The 17,940-nt window shown below is 39.6% G+C and overlaps 1 protein-coding gene across 1 annotated transcript in view; it reads left to right on the top strand.

Moving 5' to 3' along the window:
• The window catches only part of LOC106081161 (dynein beta chain, ciliary), an 81,290-nt gene that overhangs the window by 17,062 nt on the left and 46,288 nt on the right, over positions 1-17,940 (top strand). The window contains exons 4-13 of the mRNA XM_059363165.1: positions 414-753; positions 819-1,652; positions 4,110-4,222; positions 4,310-4,601; positions 4,653-4,806; positions 4,866-5,672; positions 11,097-11,368; positions 11,434-11,610; positions 11,672-11,881; positions 11,950-12,114. Of these exons, the coding sequence (XP_059219148.1) occupies positions 414-753; positions 819-1,652; positions 4,110-4,222; positions 4,310-4,601; positions 4,653-4,806; positions 4,866-5,672; positions 11,097-11,368; positions 11,434-11,610; positions 11,672-11,881; positions 11,950-12,114 (3,364 nt within the window). The remainder of the gene's footprint in view (positions 1-413; positions 754-818; positions 1,653-4,109; positions 4,223-4,309; positions 4,602-4,652; positions 4,807-4,865; positions 5,673-11,096; positions 11,369-11,433; positions 11,611-11,671; positions 11,882-11,949; positions 12,115-17,940) is intronic.

Below are 17,940 nucleotides of genomic sequence, written 5' to 3'. Positions count from 1 at the left end.
TTGTCTGTCTTGTCTGTCTTGTCTGTCTTGTCTGTCTTGTCTGTCTTGTCTGTCTTGTCTGTCTTGTCTGTCTTGTCTGTCTTGTCTGTCTTGTCTGTCTTGTCTGTCTTGTCTGTCTTGTCAGTCTTGTCTGTCTTGTCTGTCTTGTCTGTCTTGTCTGTCTTGTCTGTCTTGTCTGTCTTGTCTGTCTTGTCTGTCTTGTCTGTCTTGTCTATCTTGTCTGTCTTGTCTGTCTTGTCTGTCTTGTTCACTTTTCACTTTTCACTAGTTCACTTTTCACTAGTTCTTTTTTCACTAGTTCACTTTTCACTAGTTCATTTTTCACTAGTTCACTTTTAACTAGTTCACTTTTAACTAGTTCACTTTTCACTAGTTCACTTTTTTCTTGTTATTACTCTCTTTCCTCGCAACAGCGATCTTAGTAAAGTCAATCATATGATGAAACAATCCCTGGAACATATGGTAAGCAAATGGCTGGAATCAGTGGAAGAACTGGTACATGTGAAGCCCAGAGATAAAATCTTTTCCAAGGAACCATTTCCGCGACCTGAACATTTATTTAATTATTGGGAGGCTCGTTTAGAGAATTTGGAGAATTTGGCTGACCAATTAAGGGATAAACGTGTCAAGACAATAGGTTTCATTCTAGAAAAAATACACTCTGTATTTGAAAACAACTTTCGACAGATTGTCGTCCAGACCTTTGAGGCCTTGGTCGAAGCAAGAGACATAACCAAATATCTGGCACCATTGGTAAGACATTTTTTAACAAATAATTTAATTTCAGAAAGAAAAATAAAGTTGTCAAATATTTTAAGAAAAAAATGGTGGACAAATTTGAAACAGCCGATATGGATGAGAACCGCTCCAGCATTAGGCCTCTACTGCTCACTGTTGGTCTGGTATGGGGCCATTCGAAATATTTTCACACCTTGGAAAATATGGTGCTACTATTTCAACTACTTCACAACACCCTTATCGAATGTTCCATGCGCACCATAGAAGCAGACTCCATATTTCAAGGTGGAATGGATGAAGCTTTCAAAAGAGTCCAAACCAATATCGGGCATTTACAGTACTATCGCACCATTTACAAAGAGACTCGAAACTCTTTGAAGAAATTTAAAATTGGCACTGAATTCAATTCCCAAGATTGGACCTGGCATCCTGAGGATATATTTGGCCGGTTTGATAGATATATAGCTCGGCTGGAAGTTCTGCATGAACTCTTCGAAACTGGTCAAGATTTTATGAAACTGGAAAAGATTGTTGTGGGTGGTTTGAAGGGCGGTCAAATAACCCATAGTATTGAGAAAATCCTAGAAGAGTACAACGGCTACTATCGTGAATGGTCAAATATTCAATATAATCCTTTGGACCCAGATGCCCCAAATTCCACATTTCCAGCTGATCGCGATGCCTTTAAAGATAAAACCGATATCTTGGAACGTAAACTGGCGCTTCAATTTCAACTAGCCTTGGAGGATTCACATGAACTTATGTTGTGTGGCACACTGCTATTGAGACCCATTATAAAGGCCCATTTGGATCCATACATGCACATACTGGTCGATGACTTTTTGGAAGAAATTGAAGCGGTTAAAATAGATTTCAATGCCTTTGCAAGGACCTACAGAGAAAAAGGAGTTTATGTAAGTATTTGATATAGTAAAAGTGCAAATAACATGCCCATATACGTGTTCAAATCGCGGCTCATCCTAAACCAGTGAGGAAGGGCAAAAGTCGGGCGGTGCCGACTGTATAATACCCTACACCTACCACACTTTCGACCACACTTTATACACATTGTGGAAGTCATCGAGGAAAACGTTGTACAAAATTTTTGGACAATTGGTGAATAAATGCGCTTGCAGTAGCTCTCTGAGTGAAAATCGGGATATGTATATATATGAGAGCTTCGGTAATGCCGAGAATTTTAAGAAAATTCTTCCTGCCAAATGTCGAGAGAATCGGTTAACAAATGACCATTTATTTGCATTATTACTGCATATCGGACGAACATATATATGGGAGCTATATCTAAATCTGAACCGATTTTTTCCAATTTCAATAGGGTTCGTCTCTAGGTCGAAAAACATGCCTGTACCAAATTTTAAGACGATTGGATGAGAATTGCGACCTGGAATTTGTACACAAATCAACATGGACAGACAGACGGACAGACGGGATTGTAAATGGGTCAAATCGGTCCATGTTTTTATATAGCTGCCATATAAACCGATCTTGGATATTGACTTCTAGAGCCTCTAGAGGGCGCAATTCTTATCCGAGTGTAATGAAATTTTGCACAACGTTTTTGTTATGATACTCAACAACTTTGCTAAGTATGGTTCAAATCGGTCCATAACCTGATATAGCTGCCATATAAACCGATCTTGGGTCTTGACTTCTAGAGCCTCTAGAGGGCGCAATTCTCGCCGGATTTGACTAAAATTTCGCAAGTGGTATTTTGGTATCACTTTCAACAACTGTGTTAAGTATGGTTCAAATCAGTTCATAACCTGATATAGCTGCCATATAAACCGATCTGGGGTCTTGACTTCTAGAGCCTCTAGAAGGCGCAATTCTCCCCGGATTTGACTAAAATTTCGCAAGTGGTGTTTTGTTATGATATCCAACAACTGTGCCAGGTATGGTTCAAATCAGTTCATAACCTGATATAGCTGCCATATAAACCGATCTGGGGTCTTGAATTCTAGAGCCTCTAGAGGGCGCAATTCTCGCCGGATTTGACTAAAATTTCGCAAGTGGTGTTTTGGTATCACTTTCAACAACTGTGCTAAGTATGGTTCAAATCAGTTCATAACCTGATATAGCTGCCATATAAACCGAACTGGGGTGTTGACTTCTAGAGCCTCTAGAGGGCGCAATTCTAGCCGGATTTGACTAAAATTTCGCAAGTGGTGTTTTGGTATCACTTCCAACAACTGTGCGAAGTATGGTTCAAATCAGTTCATAACCTGATATAGCTGCCATATAAACCGATCTTGGGTCTTGACTTCTTCAGCGTTTAGAGGGCGCAATTCCTATCCGATTTAGCTGTAATCTTGCACGTGGTGTTTTGGTATCACTTGGAACACTTGTGTGAGGTATAATTGAAATCCGTTCATAACCTGGAGCAATTCTCATCTTATATGGCTGAAATTTTGCGTGAGGTATTTTGTTATGACTTCCAATAACTTTGCTAAGTATGGAGCAAATTGGTTCATAACCGGATATAGATGTCACATAAACCGATCTGGGGTCTTGACATCTTGAGCCTCTAGAGGGGGCAATTCTCATCTGATATAGCAGAAATTTTGTACAACTGCTTCTTCCATGACCTTCAACATACGTTTCATCTATGGTCTGAATCGATCAATAGCTTGATACAGCTCCCATATAAACCAATCTCCCGATTTTGCTTCTTGAGCCCCTACAAGGCGCAATTCTTATCCGAATGAAATGAAATATTACACAGAGACTTCTACAATGTTCAGCATTCAATTCATTTATTGTCCGAATCGGACTATAACTTGATATAGCTAACACAGCATAAAGTTCTTATTCATTTCGAAAGCGGCTTTGTAGTGCGCAAAAAGATCGTAGGTGTCGATTTGTCCTTCTTGGCTCTTCTTCAGGATTTGGCGCAGTGTGAATATCTGGTCTATGGTCTATGGTAGACCAGGTCAAAAGGGCCCAATTATCTCATTGACTTTCGATTTTAATCTTTCTCTCAAGACATTCGAGAGTATCTTGTATGCGATGGGGAAGAGACTTAATCCTCTGTAGTTGGCACAATCTGCCTAGTCTTCCTTCTTGTGTACGGGACATCATATGCCGGGGGTCCAATAAACGGGTATGCGTTCTGATAGCCATATCGCGTATACGAGCTGATACATACGCCTTATCAGAGTATCGCCTCCTGTCTGAAATAGTTCAGCGGGTAACCCGTCGGCTCCTGCTGCCTTGTTGTTCTTCAGTCGGATCACTGCTACTTAGACTAGGAGGTAAACATTCACTACTACCATCATTGGGGATTTGTTATGGGGTATCCTCTTCGCTGCCTACTTCCAGGCCAAAACTTCTAAATGTTCTTTTTTTTATAGGATCTACCCTCAGATGTTTGTTTTGCTCCAATTTCAGGAGCAATAGCCTATCTAAATAAACTAGAACATCGCATAAAATGGATGCGCACAGATTATGAACTCTATGAATATCCGTAAGTTCTAATAAATGTTTCCCCTACAGCGAAAGGAATAACTCTTAAAAACTGACCCCCTCCCCCCCCCCCCCCCCCCTTGTCTAGGCTTTGGGAAAATGAACATGGCCAGTATACCATGTCTCTGTATGAAGAAATGATTGAAGAGTTTACCACCATGAGGCAAACAATTTTGGATTATTGGACAGCAGAAGTAAAGAAACACATAGACGAAGGAATGAATCTGCCTCTACTCTCCAAAGATGAAGAGGGTCAATTGTCAGTGAATTTTAATATATATCTTAAGGATGCTCTTAAAGATACCAAATATATGTTGCTCATGAACTGTGAGGTACCCCCAGAGGCTAAGGAATATTTCGATAAGGAAGAACCGCTATGGGTAAGTTTAACTTAAAAGCGGGATGTAAACTAACATTGTATCATAAAACAGGAAGCCCGCCTTAAACTTGAAAGAATTGCCGAATGGTATAATGATATAAATACTCGAGCCAAAGCCAGTGAAAAAGCTCTGATACAGGCCGAATTAATGCTCTATGAATTGTTTATGCAACCCTTATTGGATACAGTGACTTGGAATAATTTTGGTAAGCTGGCAATGAATCCCATCATTCTTTCAAAGAGATTCACATTTTTCTGTTGCTAGAACAAAATTTCATTGTGAATATTTTCTCGAAAATCGAATATCTGCACAAACGTTTGCTGCTATGCCAAGCTAATGTTGTAGCCATTAAGAAGAGCATTAACTCTTGGGGTAAACAGCCACTGTATCAACGTAAACATCGTCAACCGAATGCTTTGCTGGAAACTGAGCCCCGCATGGAAATCCTAAGCCGTCGAGTGGCCCAAGCCAGTGATACGGCCCTGCTAATTGATCGTCTGATGTATAAAAATGCCAAACTTCTTTTTGATATACCCAGACGTTTCGAAATTGCCCAGAATGATGGAGAAGAAGTAGCAGAAGAAAATGAAGAAGGGGATAAAGCCAAAGAAACTGAAAACAAAGAACCCAAAGTATCCCCCAGAAAATCTGCAAAGCGCCTTAGTCTAGCCCTTAGTGAAACGGAGGGTGACGAAAATTCTATAACTGCTTGGCATCGTTTTGAAATGTTGCAAACCCTAAACGAAGAAGAACGAGAACTTTTCCGAGACTATGAAAAATATGTAGACGAAGAAATTGCCAAAGAACTGTTGGATGCTGTCATTACCAGCATTACCTATTTACGCATGGAAATAGAGAATCGTTATGAACATTATGCTCCTTTGTTTGAAATTTTAATGGAACTGCAGGAACCTCATGTGGCTTATTTTCCAGATGTAGATCCTTCCTCGAAATATAGTTTCAACTCTCTTGTGGAAACGCTATTTGATGATATCTATCACATGATGGAGCTATTGCCAAGATGTGCACAGGATCCAACGGAGCTTGAAGGAGATCCTGAAGATTTTGGAGGTATGGACTAGTTTGTTTCTATAGATGAACATTGTTCCAAATATGACTTTATAATACACTCCTCTCTCTGTCATACCTTCTCTAACACATAGAATTCCGATCTTGTAAAGTTTATATATTCTCGATCCTGATAAAATTTTAAAAATCTAGCTATGTCCTTCCGCCTGTCGCACAGTGTAGCCAAATCGAAACATCCTGAAATGAATTCTTGAACTTCTGAACGTATAGAGATATATACTCGTACATAAAGCTATACATAGTCAAAGTTGAGGGGATTTCCAATAAGTTTGCAAAATTTGGGGACCATAATGAGTCCAGAGACTGATCCATGGGAATTGAAAGTTGGTCACCTCGAGCATGTAAATTTTTGAACTCCATAGGATAGGGGATATATTTATTTAGCCATTCCGTTTGCAACTCATCGAAATATCGATCTCCGACCCTACAAAACGTCGTACACGTCCAATTTCGGAACGTCGTAAAATTCTAAGACGATTTAACGATGTCCGTGTGTCTGCCCGTCCGTATGTTGTAATCACTCTACACCCTTCAAAAATTGAGATATTGAGCTGAAATTTATTACAGATACGTCTTTTTAATGCACGCTGGTTAAGCTATTGAACGGGCCACATCGGGCCATATTTGGATATAGCTGCCATAAGAACCGATCTGCCGATAAAGGGTCTGAAGCCCAAAAAAGGTTTAGTTTTTGTCCGATTTCGCTGAAATTTGTAATAGAAAGTTACTTGTTTCCCTCCCGACATCTGAGCCAAGTATGGTTTGGATCGCCTCATATTTACTTATAGCTGACTTATAGACCGATCTGACGATAAAGGGTCTGAAGCAGATAAAAGCTTTTTTATCCAATTTTGTTGAAATTTGAAATAGTGATTAGTTTTAAGCCTCCCGCCATCCGCCCCAGATATAGTTCAGATTAGATATAGCTGCTATATAGACCGATCTGCCGTTTAAGGGTCTGGAATCCATAAAAGCTGCATTTAATCCCTGATTTCGCCAAAATTTTAAATAAGATATAACTACGGATATAGTCAAATAGGATGACTATTATATCCGAACTTAACTAGTTTTTACAGGTTTCTTCTTGCCTTACCTAACCTCCTGCAGCTTTGTCAAAATTGAGTATTAAAATTTAATTTTATGCCATCAGGACATGCCTTGAGTTCCTAATATCGTACGCCAGAAATGCGTGTTTTACCTACGATTAGTTACAGGGCAAAAAATAATGCCTTAAAGTCCTTAATCGCGTATGGCAGTATTTCAATATGGAACATGAATGACCTAGGTGACGTATGACGCACGCAGAAATTAAAGAGTAGTTATCATACGCTCCCATGTCCAAAAATTTATGTATAAATAGTCGAACATCTTTATAACGTCGCAGTTGTGGTCTAACAAAATAATATTGGGTTGCCCAAAAAGTAATTGTCGGTAATATAGTCGGCGTTGACAATTTTTTTCAACGGCTTGTGACTCTGTAATTGCATTCTTTCTTCTGTCAGTTATCAGCTGTTACTTTTAGCTTGCTTTAGAAAAAAAGTGCGCGAAATTTTGTTTACATTTGTTTGTTTGGCGTCAATTTTAATATGGGTACCACATGTATTGAAATAAATTCATTTAACAAACCGAATCAACGCTTGTGATATGCACCTTAAACGCAATGAATTTTCGATCAGTTTTTAAAACGAATCATAACTGGAGATGAAAAATGGATTGTTTACAACAACGTTAGTCGAAAACGATCATGGTCCAAGCATGATGAACCAGCTCAAACCACTTCAAAGGCTGATATCCACCAAAAGAAGGTTATGCTGTCTGTTTGGTGTGATTGGAAGGGTGTGGTATATTTTGAGCTGCTTCCAAGGAACCAAACGGATGTAATTTGGATGTTTACTGTCAACAATTGGACAAATTGAATACAGCCATCAATGAGAAGCGACCAGAATTGGTCAATCGTAAAGGTGTCATACTTCACCAGGACAACGCTAGACCGCACACATCTTTGGTCACTCGCCAAAAACTGAGTGAGCTTGGCTGGGAACTTTTGATGCATCCACCATATAGCCCTGATCTTGCACCATCAGACTACCATTTATTTCGATCTTAGCAGAACTCCTTAAATGGTAAAACTTTCGGCAATGATGAGGCTATAAAATCGCACTTGGTTCAGTTTTTTGCAGATAAAGGCCAGAAGTTCTATGAGCGTGGAATACTAAATTTCCCAGGAAGATGGCAAAAGGTTATCGAACAAAGTGGCAATTATATATTTGATTAAAGTTCATTCTAAGTTTTATTAAAAATGCATTTACTTTCTTTTAAAAAATCCGCAATTACTTTTTGGGCAACCCAATACGTTGTAGAGAAACTTCGTAATAGAGAAACTGACCTCAATAAAGTTTATTTTGACCTAAATGCAAAAATGAACAAACACAAGGGCAGAAAGAATAGAAGAAATGGTAAAAAAAACTCTGCCGTTTAAAAACCAGGCGAAATAACTCTTTCAAATTTTGAATGGTTTAGCAGAGGTGTTATCAAGATTATGCGCAAAATTTGAAGATCTTAGCTGGTGCAGGCACATCTTGTCAAGCCCCCAAAGTAAACTTTCATTTGTGGTCCCATTTTCAATTTTCTGTAAGCGAAGATTTTGAATTTTGGAGACAAAACTGTCCTTAAAAAGAAACAAGCAAAAAAAGTTTTAAGTTCGGCCGAGCCGAAATTTGCATACCCACCACATCGGGTGTATATGTAAACCACCCTCTGTCATAATCCGGTGAAAAATGTATAATTTGTGTCCTAAAGCTATATCACAATATGATCCGATTTGGTCTTTTTGGTAGCCTTATCCATATTTGGTAGCCATTTGGTCTTTATGGTAGCCACATCCAAATATTGAGCGATCTGAACCATAAACGACATGGGTGTCGAAAAGACTAGCATAAGTCACTGTGTCAAATTTCAGCGAAATCGAATTATCTATGTGCCTTTTATGGGGCCAACACTTCAAATCGAGAGATTGGTTTATATGGCAGCTATATCCAAATCTAAACCGATCTGGGCCAAATTGAAGGGGCCCAGATCGGTTCAGATTTGTCAACTCACTGTCCCATATTTCAACGAAATCAGACAATAAATGCGCCTTTTATGGGGCCAAGACTTTAAATCTTGAAATCGGTCTATATGGCAGCATCATCTAAATCTGAACCGATGTCAACCAAATTGAAGGGGGCTCTCGAAGGGCCTAACATAACTCACTGTCCCACATTTCGGTGAAATCGGACTATAAATGCGCCTTTTATGGGACCAAAGCCTTAAATCGAGAGATCAGTCTATATGGTAACTTTTTCCAAATCTGGACCGATCTGAGCCAAATTAAGGAAAAATATTGAAGGGCCTAATACAACTCACTGCCCAAATTTTGGCGAAATCGGACAATAAATGCGCCTTTCCGGGCCGAATCTTATAGACCCTCCACCATGGATCGCATTTGTCGAGTTCTTTTCCCGGCATCTCTTCTTAGGCAAAAAAAGGATAAAAGAAAAGATTTGCTCTGCTATTAGAGCGATATCCAGATATGGGACGGTTCGGACCACAATTAAATTGTATATTGGAGACCTGTGTAAAATGTCAGCCAATTCGAATAAGAATTGCGCCCTTTGGGGGCTCAAGAAGTAAAATAGAGAGATCGATTTATATGGGGGCTGTATCAGGCTATAGACCGATTAAGACCATAATAAACACGTCTGTTGATGGTCCTGAGAGGATCCGTCATAGAAAATATCAGGCAAATCGGATGAGAATTGCGCCCCCTAGAGGCTCATGAAGTCATGATCCCAGATCGGTTTACATGACAGCTATATAAGGTTATGAACCGATTTAAACACTCTAGTAGTTCAAGAAGTCAAGATTTAAGATCGGTTTATTTGGTAGCTATATCAGGTTATTGACCGATTTAAACCTAACTTAGCACAGTTGTTGGAAGTCATAGCGAAACACGTCATACAAAATTTCACTCTAATAGGATAGGAATTGCGCCCTCTAGAGGCTCAAGAATTCAAGACCCAAGATCGGTTTATTTGGCAGCTATATCAGGTTATTGACCGATTTGAACCTAACTTAGTACAGTTGGTGGAAGTCATAGCGAAACACGTCGTGCAAAGTTTCTCTCCAATCGGATAAGAATTGCGCCCTCTACAGGCTCAAGAAGTCAAGACCCAAGATCGGTTTATATGGCAGCTATATCTGGTTATGGACCGATTTAAACTACACTTGGCACAGTTGTTGGATATCATAACAAAACACGTCGTGCAAAATTTCATTCCAATTGGATAAGAATTGCGCCATCTAGAGGCTGAAGAAATCAAGACCCAAGATCGGTTTATATGGCAGCTATATCAGGTTATGGGATGAATTAGACCATACTTGGCACAGTTGTTGAAAGTCTTGACTAAACACGTCGTGCAAAATTTCAGCCAAATCAAATAGGAATTGCGCTCTCTAGCTCAAGAAGTCAAGACCCCAGATCGGTTTATGTGGCAGCTATTGTATATCAAAATATGGACCGATATGGCTTTACTCCTTCGAAAGTTAGTGTGCTTTCAACAGACGGACGGACAGACAGACAGACGGACGGATGGATGGACGGACAGACAGATGGACGGACGTACGGACAGACAGACCGACTTAAAATGGCATAATGATCAAGAATATATATATATATATTGTGTTGCCCAAAAAGTAAATGCGGATTTTTTAAAATAAAGTAAATGCATTTTTAATAAAACTTAGAATGAACTTTAATCAAATATACTTTTTTTACACTTTTTTTCTAAAGCAAGCTAAAAGTAACAGCTGATAACTGACAGAAGAAAGAATGCAATTACAGAGTCACAAGCTGTGAAAAAATTTGTCAACGCCGACTATATGAAAAATCCGCAATTACTTTTTGGGCAACCCAATACTTTATTGGGTCTGAGACGAATATTTCAAGCAGAATGACGAAATCAGTACACTCCCATCCTATGGTGGAGGGTATAAAAAAGTGCAATACCTATGTGAATACATGCCGAGTAGAGCGCGCTCTATTCGCATATGACGTACATAAATACAACACTTATGAAAACAGAAAGTGACAGCTTACATGGCATATCTGATCGTGTAATAGAAGCTTTTAACTGCTCACTCTCTAAATATCGCTTTACCATCGCCATTATCCAATTGAAAGCATGTAGAAGAGAATAATTAACAAACGAACCACTCTCTCTCTCTACCTTAATACGCCACTTCTAAAATCTATCGTTTACACCCTTTCAAGCCCTACCAACACTTTGCTCACTTTTTCTCTTGCCCTGTGGCTCTGTAGGAATTCCTCTCTTTTTTCCGTTTGCTTAATATCCTTACCTATTTTAGCTGAAATTGCGGATAAAGCCGAAATTCACAAACATCGCGCTGATATTTTGAACAAAGTCAGGGTGGAGTTACAATCCATAAGGCATCATGTAAAGCCCTTCATGGAATATTCCTACATTTGGTTGTGGGATAAGCAACAATATTTGGCTGAAGTCAAGAAATACGGAAGACCTTTGACTACCAGTGAACGATATGATGAATTGGAGGGTACCAGTGTGGTTAAGCCCTTAAAAGATGAAAATAATCCGCCAATGAGTGTTTATAGCCAACAGGTAAGAACTGGAAAATTTTCTTAACAAATTAAACCTAAAAACCCATTTGTCCTTCTTCGGCATAGCTGGATAAGTTTATTGCCTTAGAGGCTGAGTTTAGCAAATGGGAGACCTATCAGGACTTTAGTGTTTGGCTGCGTCTAAATAAAAAGGGTTTCAAAGGGGCTGTACTCAATCAAGTGGGTAAATGGATAAGCCTTTTCAAAATGGATCTCATAAATCGTGTGAAGAACTCTTTAACAGTAATATTATGGAATGGAATACAACCTTAAGCCAATTTTAATAATTTTGCCAACATTACAGGAATTGGACTCATTTGTTAAAGAAGCCAATGAGGCTCTTAAAATTGAACTTACCAAAGATGACTTGGATGGGCTTATACAGATCCTGTCAGTGCTCAATACCATAAATGAGAAGCAATTCATATATGATTATATATTTGAGCCCTTAAAGGAAATTGTTGACCTATTGAAATTGTACAATTATGAGTTTAAAGATTATGAACTGCTGATGGTATGGAAATTATTCTTTTTTTTTTCTTTGAAATACGGAAACATTTTTGTTTAACTCCTTTATATTAGTTGAATGAATTACCTGATAAATGGAAGAAAATCAAAATGTCGGCCGCCACTGTGAAACAAACCATTGCGCCCATACAACGCTATCAGGTGGATCTTCTTGAGAAGCGTATAATGCTGTGTAATAGTATGTCGAAAACTTATCGCAAGACGTTCCTTAAAAAGCAGGTGAATTTTAGCAGGATTTTGTATGGATTTATATTGGGTTGCCCAAAAAGTAATTGCGGATTTTTCATATAGTCGGCGTTGACAAATTTTTTCACAGCTTGTGACTCTGTAATTGCATTCTTTCTTCTGTCAGTTATCAGCTGTTACTTTTAGCTTGCTTTAGAAAAAACGTGTAAAAAAAGTATATTTGATTAAAGTTCATTCTAAGTTTTATTAAAAATGCATTTACTTTCTTTTAAAAAATCCGCAATTACTTTTTGGGCAACCCAATATAAGAAGAATTTCCAGCATAGCTCTTAAAGATCGTAGGGGAAGTAGTGAAACTAGATTGTAGCTACAACGAATAAAAATTGTACATCTCGACGTTCAAGAAGTAAAATTGGGGGATCGTCCAATATCAGACTGCTGTTCCGTTTTGAAATCTTCTGAGCTGGTCGTGTAAATGTGAAGGTGGATATATGGAAGTTTTTGTTGGTTTGGATGTTTCTTTTAAACGATGTCGCCGCTATTCCTTGTGATTAGCGGAATGTATACCGTATTGTGCGAATGATTCGGTGGCAATCCTGTTTTGGCTTAGGCTTGTGCTGAATCATTTTGGTTATGCCACCTGCCTTCAGATGGTGTTTGGTGTTGCTACGAGATTGTCCGCAAAACTGTTTGAAGTCGAACTGAAAGTTGTTGGACTAAGTGGTTGGACTAGAGTCTTTAGTCTGGTACCATGGAAGTCAGGTACCCCTAGAACATCGGTTTCAACCTTACTATGGTTAGGCCCCAGTTGGAAGCAACGTGGTGGCTATGGTTTAGACCTAAAATCGCAAGTTTGGTAGTTTTTGCTGGCGCGCTTCAAAGATCGTAAGAAGTTTAAAATGGTGAACTGCTTCTAACCAAAGGGGATATCATGTCAAACAACGTGGGATCGAATTGGTACTTATGCTGGCTTCGTTCATGTATGGGGGCGTTGATAGACGCATTATTTTCATGCGGGGTTAAGAGCCTTGCAGGATTAAGCCAATATGGCAGGTGCCTCCATAAAACGTCATTAGGACGTATACGGCGCCACTGTTTGGGAACTGATTTCGCACCTTCAAGATTCCCCACGACATCCATAGCTAGACGTAACTGTCTCCGAGTGTGCTGTTGGCAGCAGAACCATCTCAAACGACGCAGCACACGTGGTAGCAGGGATGTTCTATTTTCTAAAGGGTAGTACTCGAAGTTCGAGATAAAATGACGGAAAACTGGCAGACGCGGTGGAAAAATTCCTCAAGTGGCCGTTGGTACTATACAACAAATAAAAGCGTGCTAAGTTCGGCCGGGCCGATTCTTATATACCCTCCACCATGGATTGCATTTGTCGAGATCTTTTCCCGGCATCTCTTCTTAAGCAAAAAAAGGATAAAAGAAAAGATTTGCTCTGCTCTTAGAGCGATATCCAGATATGGGCCGGTTGTCAGCCAATTCGAATGAGAATTGCACTCTATGGGGCTCAAGAAGTAAAATAGAGAGATCGATTTATATGGGAGCTGTATCAGACTATAGACCGATTAAGACCATAATAAACATGTATGTTGATGGTCCTGAGAGGATCCGTCATAGAAAATATCAGGCAAATCGGATGAGAATTGCGCCCCCTAGAGGCTCATGAAGTCATGATCCCAGATCGGTTTACATGACAGCTATATAAGGTTATGAACCGATTTAAACACTCTAGTAGTTCAAGAAGTCAAGATTTAAGATCGGTTTATTTGGTAGCTATATCAGGTTATTGACCGATTTGAACCTAACTTAGCACAGTTGTTGGAAATCATAGCGAAACACATCGTGCTAAATTTCACTCCAATCAGATAAGAATTGCTACCTCTAGAGGCTCAAGAAGTCAAGATCCAAGATCGGTTTATATCGCAGCTATATCTGGTTATGGACCGGTTTAAACCATACATGGCACAGTTGTTGGATATCATAACAAAACACGTCGTGCAAAATGTCATTCTAATCGGATACGAATTGCGCCCTCTAGAGGCTCAAGAATTCAAGACCCAAGATGGGTTTATATGGCAGCTATATCGGGTTATTGACCGATTGGAACCATACTTAGAGCAGTTCTTGGATATCATAACAAAGCACGTAGTGCAAAATTTCATTCTAATCGGATACGAATTGCGCCCTCTAGAGGCTCAAGAAGTCAAGACCCAAGATCGGTTTATATGGCAGCTGTATCAGTTTATGAACCGATTTAAACACTCTAGTGGTTCAAGAAGTCAAGATTCAAAATTCAATATCGGTTTATTTGGTAGCTATATCAGGTTATTGACCGATTTGAACCTAACTTAGCATAGTTGTTGGCTATCATAACAAAACACGTCGTGCAAATTTTCACTCCAATCTGATAGGAATTGCACCCTCTAGAGGCTCAAGAAGTCAAGACCCAAGATCGATTTATATGGCAGCTATATCAAAACATGGATCGATATGGCCCATTTACAATACCAACCGACCTACACTAATAAGAAGTATTTCTGCAAAATTGCAAGCGGCTAGCTTTACTCCTTCGAAAGTTAGCGTGCTTTCGACAGACAGACGGACGGAGGAGCATGGCTAGATCGACATGATCACGACGATCAAGAATATATATACTTTATGAGGTCTCAGGCGAATATTTCGAGTAGTTGCAAACAGAATGAAGAAATAAGTATACCCCCATCCTATGGTGGAGGGTATAAAAATTATTGGTGACCATCATAAATCAACGGTTAATGGCAGACGACAGAGTAACCATGATGCTACAATCCGAGAAGAATTCGAACGCGATGGAAGCGTATGTTTTTCGGTATGGGCTAAATACATCTGAGAAGATTCCAAAAAAAAATATGCAAAATTTACCCCTGACCATTCCATTTAGATACAGGGGCAAACTTCTTACATATCAATGAGTGCTGTACGATTCAAGTTTAAGCTCAATGATAAGGGGCCTCCATGTTATAGTCAAGTCCGAATGGCATGCCACAGTGCGACACCTCTTTGTTGAGACGATTGTACATAGCTGCCATACCAAATGGTGCAGGACCTCCCAAATGTCACCAGCATTAGGAGGGCATAACCACCGCTGAAAATTTTCATGATGTTCCCGCCAGGATTCGAACTCAAGCGTTCAGCGTCATAGGCGGACATGCTAACCTCTACCTCTACTCCTCTGAGATGATTCCACATCTCCAAAATTGGAAATGTTGCCTAGGAACATTTCACTAAGGAACAGGAGCAAACACCTCCTGCAATGCATCCAAAGACAGACAAAAGATAGACTGTCAGACAGACAGAAGGACAGATGGACAGATGGATGGACAAACAGATGGCCAAAAAGACGGACAGACAGATGGACAAAAAGACGGACAGACAGAAGGAAGGATGGACTGACAGACAGATGGATGGACAGACAGTCAGATGGATGGATGGACAGACAGACAAATGGATGAATGGACAAGCAGATGTATGGACGGACAGACAAATAGACGGATGGAGAGATGAATGGACATACATACAGATGCATAGACAGACGAGACAAAATAGACAAACAGACGGAAGGACAGTTGGAGAAACTAAAAGTCAGACCGGATCGCATCATATATGTATAAAGCTTCCATACAAACCCATCTGGTGATTTTGGGTTTTAAGCCCAAAAAAGCTTCACTTATTACCCTGTTTCGCTGAAATTTAGAAGAGTGAGTTGGAATAGGCATCCCTTTGTCCGAACTGAATAAAGTTGCCATAAAGCTGATCTGCCAATTTACAGTTTTGAGACCATAACAAGCGAACTTATCCGATTTCGGACGAAATCCGTCTGTCCGTCCGTCTGTCTGTCGAAAGCATGCTAACTTTCGAAGGAGTAAATATAGCCGCTTAAAATTTTGCACAAATACTTCTTATTAGTGTAGGTCGGTTGAGATTGTAAATGGACCATATCGGTCCATGTTTTGATATAGCTGCCATATAAACCGATCTTGGGTCTTGACTTCTTGAGCCCCTAAAGGGCGCAGTTCTTATCCGATTGGAATGAAATTTTGCACGTGGTGTTTTGGTATCACTTCCAATAAATTTAGCAAGTAGGGTTGAAATTGGTCTATAACCTGTTATAGCTGTCATATAAACCGATCTTGGGTCTTGATTTCTTGAGCCTCTATAGGGCGCAGTTCTTATCCGATTGGAATGAAATTTTCCGCTTGATGTTTTGGTATCACTTCCAATAACTGTGCCAAGTATGATTCAAATCGGTTCATAATCTGGTATAGCTGCCATATAAACCGATCTTGGGTCTTGACTTCTTGATCCTCTAGAGGGCGCAATTCCTATCCGATTGGAATGAAATATTTCACGACGTGTCCCGCTTTGACTTCCAATAACTGTGCTAAATAAGATTCAAATCGGTCAATAATCTGATATAGCTGCCATATAAACCGATATTGAATCTTGACTTCTTGATCCTCTAGAGGGCGCAATTCTTATACGATTGGAATGAAATTTTCCGCGTGGTGTTTTGGTATCACTTCCAATAACTGTGCCAAGTATGATTCAAATCGGTTCATAATCTGGTATAGCTGCTATATAAACCGATCTTGGGTCTTGATTTCTTGATCCTCTAGAGGGCGCAATTCTTATCCGATTGGAATGAAATTTTGCACGTAGTGTTTTGATCTCATTTCCAACTGTGTCAAGTATGATTCAAATCGGTTCATAATCTGTTATAGCTGCCATATAAACCGAGCACGGATCTTGACTTCTTGAGCCTCAAGAGGGCGCAATTCTCATCCGATTTGGCTAACATTTTGTACAACGGCTTCTCTCATGACCTTCAACATACGTGTCTAATATGGTTTAAATCGATCAATAGCTTGATACAGCTCCCATATAAACCTATCTCCCGATTTTGCTTCTTGAGCCCCTACAAGGCGCAATTCTTATCCGAATGCACTGAAATATTACACAATGACTTCTATGACAATGTTCAGCAATCATTTATGGTCCGAATCGGACTATAACTTGATATAGCTCCACTAGCATAACAGTTCCTATTCAATATTCTTTGTTTGCCTGAAAAGAGATACCGCGCATAGAACTCGAAAAATGCGATGCGATGGTGGAGGGTATATAAGATTCGGCCCGGCCGAACTTTGCACGCTCTTTCTTGTTTTAGCTCTTGTTAGCATTCGAGCCGAATATGTACCAAATTGGATCATGTTTGGATATATATACGATATAGACCGATCTGCTGATGTTGGGTCTTAAGCCCATAAAAGGCGCATTTATGGTCCGATTTCGCCGAAATTCGGAAGAGTGAGTTGGACTGAGCCACCCGATATGCAAATCGAGTGTGGTTCACATCGCACGATATGTAGATTTTGTCGTCACATAGATCGATTTGCCGATTTATGGTCTTAAGCACATAAGGGACGCATTTGGGTGAAATTTGGAACAGTGAGTCTCAATAGGCTAACTGATAACCGAACCCAGTATGGTGCATATCAGAATATATTTAAATGTAGTTGCCGTATAGACCGATCTGCTGATTTAAGGTTTTAAGATCACAAAAGCCTCATATATTACCCGATATCAGTCCGGCTGAACTTCATGCGTTTTTTACGTTTTGTCATTAAAATCAAAAAAAGAAAACATTTTCAGAAAAAAAATGTTGGCCGTTTGCATTGGTAACACTTCGTGACAGTGATCGTGTATATGCTCTATGGGGTCCACCAATACTTCGAGATGTTATGTACCGAATGACGAACTTAGTATACCCCTGCTGTGGTGGAGGGTATTCAAAAATTAGCCAAACTA

This window comes from Stomoxys calcitrans, chromosome 2 (assembly GCF_963082655.1).
Source record: "Stomoxys calcitrans chromosome 2, idStoCalc2.1, whole genome shotgun sequence".
NCBI classification, from domain to species: domain Eukaryota; kingdom Metazoa; phylum Arthropoda; class Insecta; order Diptera; family Muscidae; genus Stomoxys; species Stomoxys calcitrans.
Note: the sequence above shows the minus strand (reverse complement) of the source record. Positions and strands in the feature narration are given on the sequence as shown.